At 30.7% G+C, this 5,045-nt stretch overlaps 1 protein-coding gene across 2 annotated transcripts; it reads left to right on the top strand.

The window, feature by feature from the left end:
- The first annotated feature begins 795 nt into the window (after nt 1-795).
- Nucleotides 796-3,658, top strand: LOC121215922 (serine/threonine-protein kinase BLUS1-like). Of its 2 annotated transcripts, XM_041090806.1 has the most exons (4): nt 796-1,287; nt 1,912-2,165; nt 2,333-2,378; nt 2,513-3,658. In XM_041090806.1, the coding sequence occupies exons 2-4, from the start codon at nt 1,938-1,940 to the stop codon at nt 2,578-2,580; spliced, it is 342 nt and encodes a 113-aa protein (XP_040946740.1). In that variant the 5' UTR covers nt 796-1,287; nt 1,912-1,937; the 3' UTR covers nt 2,581-3,658. The 2 variants fall into 2 exon arrangements, with proteins under 2 accessions (XP_040946740.1, XP_040946736.1); XM_041090802.1 differs by lacking the exon at nt 796-1,287 and having other exon boundaries at nt 1,306-2,165.
- Nucleotides 3,659-5,045: the final 1,387 nt, after the last annotated feature.

Here is a 5,045-nt window from a genome sequence, read left to right as displayed (position 1 = left end):
ATCGACTCGAAGTCGAAGAAATCCCTGAACTCTTCCTATCTTATAGCATGCCATCTATATCTGACTTAGCCTGAAACAGTTAATAGAGTTCCATTTCTCTTACACATACATCCAATGTTCAATTCTCATATTTGCATATTATCACATTTAAACATATATTCATTTCAAACTCATCTATTCAATACATTCATAATATGTACCAAATCACTTCATTTCAATCAACTATAATTTCAATTCAATTTCAAAGTACTAAAGTACTAACCTCAACTACTTACCATATGCAATAATTCAAAATACAACAATTAACAACTAGGTTCGGATTATAAAAACACAAACCGTGGATTCCGAACTATTCGACGTCAATTTTCTCCTTCCCCTTTTTAGTCGAGGATTCCGGTACGATATTAGCTACAAAATTAAAACAATTAAATACATTAATACTACACAATTCAATTCCACATTGAATTTTTTAATTTTTACACAATATTTTCTTAAATTTTAATTTAGTCCCTAAACCGAGACTAATTTTTATTCTTCATATTTAACTCTATATTTTCATACTCAATTCACTTTAAACTAAATTTAACTTCCTATTTTCAATTATACCCATAAATTTTGAATTTTTCACAATTTAGTCCCTATTCTCAAAATTTACAATTTGTTCTACAATTTAATCCTTTTCCATTTCTAACTTAAAAATCTATCACTTTAATCATTAGTATTAAAACTATTCAACAATAACATCTAGGCTCCATTTGTTTACCTGTAAAAACTTTTTCGTAAAAGCTTTTCATCATTTTCTGATGTTTGTTTGGCTAGACATGATTTTTCACGGTAAAACATTTTACAAAACACGGGAAAAGAATGTGTTTTTTAGGGAAAATGTCTTACCATTTCTAATTCGATAATACATTTTCCAAAGTTTTTCCTCTTCACATCCCAACATTAGAACTTGAAACGCTTTCTCCTTCTCCTTCTCCTTCCCCTTCCCTTCATTGCGTCTTCGACCCAAGATTCATCTTTATATCAAAAACAAGCAGCAGTAGTTTCGTTGATGAAAAGAAAAAAGCCCTATACATTTCTTGTCTTCATTGCCGTCGCCCTTTTAATTTTCACTACGATTCTTTTACTTTAATTACTTTGCCGCCGGCGTTCAACATCGATTACTCAACTGCTAGTGATTTGTTTTTTTTTCCAAAAGGCGGTTTAAGGCTTTAGGTTTTGCGGAGAATGGGAGGAAGTTGGAGTTACTCAGCGAATCCTAACGATTACAAGCTTCTAGTAGAGGTTGGTTATGGTGCCAGTGCTACTGTTTATAGAGCAATCTTCCTTCATACTAACGACATCATAGCTATGAAATGCTGGGATCTCGATCTCTAGTCAAATAAATGAGCGTACTTGATTTGATTTTAGTTAGTTTTGGATAGAGATCTCATTTGATTGAATTTGATTTGATTATGGATTTCAGTGATTGTTTTTGGTCGAGTTGAACGAAATTCTGATATTCTTACTTTTTATTATTGAAGCTCGTTTCTTTTAGTTTGGACTTGCTTGTGGTGGGATTTTATCATGCTAAAATGTTCTCTAAATAAGGGACACAGTACTACACTAGAAACCTTCCTTTTTATTTCCCTAGTTTCCTCTCAATCTGGGCCAGGCCTTAGATTCAGTTTATGTGTACCAAACATCTTGTATGCTTGCTTGTTTTATTACTATTGATCATTCTATGGGAATTTTTTACTTTTGGTAGTAATACAATAAAAATCTTTTTTGGCTATTGGGATCTTTTGTGATATTGTTTAGAAGTTTTAATAATTTGTAGTATCATGAATGGTATATTTAGATCCATATTTTCTGCTCTTCATTTGATCTATTGGCTCTTAACAGGCTTTCTTAATGCTGTTTTGCAAGATGATATCCACCGGGAAGCTCAAACAATGAGTTTGATTGATCACTCAAATGTTATTCGGCCATATTGTTCTTTTGTGGTTGACCATAATCTTTGGATAGTCATGCCTTTCATGTCAGAGGGTTCCTGTTTGCACCTCATGAAGTCAGCATATCTAGGTGGTTTTGAAGAGCCTGCTATTGGTTCTGTTCTGAAAGAAACTCTTAAAGCTCTGGATTATCTTCATCGACAAGGACATATTTATAGGGATGTTAAGGTCAGTGCCTCACAGAAGTTTGCATTATGCTATCTGATTGAATTCACCATTATTTTATTTAATAAGTTTTATTTAATTGGCATTATAGGCTAGAAACATACTGCTTGAAAACAATGGCACAGTAAAGCTTGTTGACTTTGGTGTTTCAACTTGCATGTTTGATGCAGGAGATAGATAAAGTTCTAGAAATACCTTTGTTGGGACTCCTTGCTGGTGAGCTATTTTTGTCAAATCTGTCCAACTATTACCCTTTTCTACAGCTCATTATGTACTCTGATGCCATTGATAGAATTATTTTTTCTTTGAATTTCCACAGTCTGATATTCCTATTTATCCTTTCTTTTCAGGATGGCACCAGAGGTCTTGTAGCCTAGAAGTGGATATAACTCCAAGTGAGTGTTCAGTCTTCACTTAAAGTTAAGCTATTATAATTTCACTTAAATATATTGTCCCCTTACAATGTTTTATAAGCACGACATCTTAGTGTACACAAGTATTTTCCACTTCATGTGGCAATAGGTGGTCATGACTCATGAGTTTGAATCTACAAGGACTCATGATTTTGGTCTAAGCGACATTTTTTCTGAAACACAAAACTCACTTTATCCATACATCTGGGCTTTCTATGAAAGCACTTACATACCTCAAAGTTACCACTTTTGCATAATCAAGAAATAGTTAAAAGGTTAGCCCTGTTGTTTACTTTTAGAATGATTGAGTGTATAGAAAGAATGACATGAACGGGATTTCTAGTCTCTTTTGTTGTTGCCTAGGTATGGAGTGTATTGATGTGAAAAGAATATCATGTTGCAGCGCTAGACAGATTGAAGCATTTATTTGCTTCAGTGCTGCAATGATGTGATAATGATTTGTACAAGCAATCAAGAGGTTTTGTTGATCCTGAAGAGAGACCATTTGTATGTTATCATTTTTTCCTCTTCTTTTTAAATATTTTTCTAAATTGCTTATGTGATAAATTCAATGCTTTTGCTTGATTTAACATTTGTTCAGTGTTTGCCTGTGTTATTTTAGTTCTTGTGTCATTCTACTGAAATTTGTTTTTTTCTCATTTTCATGCAGTTGTGTAAGTGAAATAGAAGCACTTTATGAGCTTTTCAGGAATATAAGCAATGTTGCTATAGATGATGGGTTGATCAACAAGGCCTTTGTTTTTTCATAGTTCCCATTTTGTTATACAATTGATATCTATTGTTATGTTTGTCAAGTTCTTTGGCTTGATGATTACTCTTTGTCTTGAGTTGGTTCTTTCCCTCTCATCTTTGTAGTATTTAAGTTCCATTTATATTACTATTTGACATGAGGAGTTCCAATTGGCGTTATTCGAAACAAACAAAAATGAGAGTTTATTTACTGATTGGGTATTTTTATCTAATGTTAATTAATAATGTCTCCATCCTTGAAAGAACAATTCTTATTAGCATAATATTGCTTGAGTTGTTGTCAATATATTTCTAATTTCACTGCAGATATTTGACTTGCTTGATACAAAGTATAATGGAATTCTAGGTTTTGAAAAGTTTGCTCGTGCTCTCTCTATCTTCCATCCAAATGCCCCCATTGACGATAAGAATGATTGTATGTGTTAAATATTTTAGTTATTTGTATCCTTCATCTCTCTATTTACCTCTCTTGTTGTAAGTCATACACGGTAGTTGGATGTAAATGACTGGTATGGAAATGGAATTATGGACTTTTGTGCATAGACGATATGTCTAAACTATGTATTCTTATGTATACATATTCTTATGTAATCTATTTTCTTAGACTAGGGAATTTCTTTTTGTAATTGATTTTTTTCTCTTTGAATCCTTTTCTTTGGCACTGGTTCTTAATGTTTAATTTGATGTATTTATTTATAAATAAATGATTGCGTAAAATACAAATTTAATAGATACAAAATAAACTCAATCAAACAATGAGAAGATAATAAATTCTTAAATGTATGTTTGTTTCATTTAAAACAGTTTTTATAAAATATTTTCAGAAAATCTGCCAAACAATAGAAAATATTTTACAAAGATTTATCCAAACACCAGAAAATATTTTACAAAGATTCATCCAAACACCAGAAAATATTAGTTTTTCTAGAAAAGTAAGCTATTTTCCAAAAATCATTTTCAGTCAAACAAACGGACCCCAAAAATCTTAACCAATGCTAAAATTTCAACATGGGTCGAATAGTTCTAAACATCGAGATTTCAAAAATATGAAAATTAGAAGAAAATAAAATAAATTGACTAACCAATTGAAGTTAAAATAAAGAAAATAAAATATTATTACTATATAACTTAAATATATATTAAGTTAACATATAAATATACAATATAAACCATTAATGCGTCCACTACAAAGATTAAATGTATATTTGCTATTTTAATCCTTTTAATTAATTTTAATATATATTTCAACTTTTACCTTATACGCGATTTAGTCATTATACTTTAATAACTCTTAATTCATAAAATTCACTTAATCAAAATCTAATTCTCTATTAGTTAACCTTGTAAATATTTAAATAAAATTATTTACGGGTTCGTTTTACGAAAATAGAGTCCCGAACTTAATTTTTTGACACCCTAACTATCAGGTCGTTACAATAAATGACCAAGAACTTCTTGCACCATTCCTTCTAATCATCAACAAAAGAAGTTAGGGTATCTAGATCTTGTCAAAGTGAAGAATGATATTCTTGAAATGCTTTGAAATTATCGTTGCAATGACTCAATGAAAGCACCAATAAATTGAATCCTAAAATAATTTCAAATAAATAGAATATAGGAATTTTATTATTATTATTATTATTATTATTATTATTGTGATTTGAAAGATATTCCATAACACCCCTAGCTTGTCCCAATC

This window comes from Gossypium hirsutum, chromosome A02 (genome assembly GCF_007990345.1).
Source record: "Gossypium hirsutum isolate 1008001.06 chromosome A02, Gossypium_hirsutum_v2.1, whole genome shotgun sequence".
NCBI classification, from domain to species: domain Eukaryota; kingdom Viridiplantae; phylum Streptophyta; class Magnoliopsida; order Malvales; family Malvaceae; genus Gossypium; species Gossypium hirsutum.
This window is presented reverse-complemented; position numbering and strand designations above follow the sequence as displayed.

What these genes read in the sequence shown, in the direction of transcription:
- LOC121215922 (XM_041090802.1), top strand. Translation starts at nt 1,827, where the DNA reads ATGAATGGTATATTTAGATCCATATTTTCTGCTCTTCATTTGATCTAT. An exon ending in ATATTTATAGGGATGTTAAG is followed by an intron (nt 2,166 to 2,332) that starts GTCAGTGCCTCA and finishes TGTTTGATGCAG; the next exon opens with GAGATAGATAAAGTTCTAGA. An exon ending in TTTGTTGGGACTCCTTGCTG is followed by an intron (nt 2,379 to 2,512) that starts GTGAGCTATTTT and finishes CTTTCTTTTCAG; the next exon opens with GATGGCACCAGAGGTCTTGT.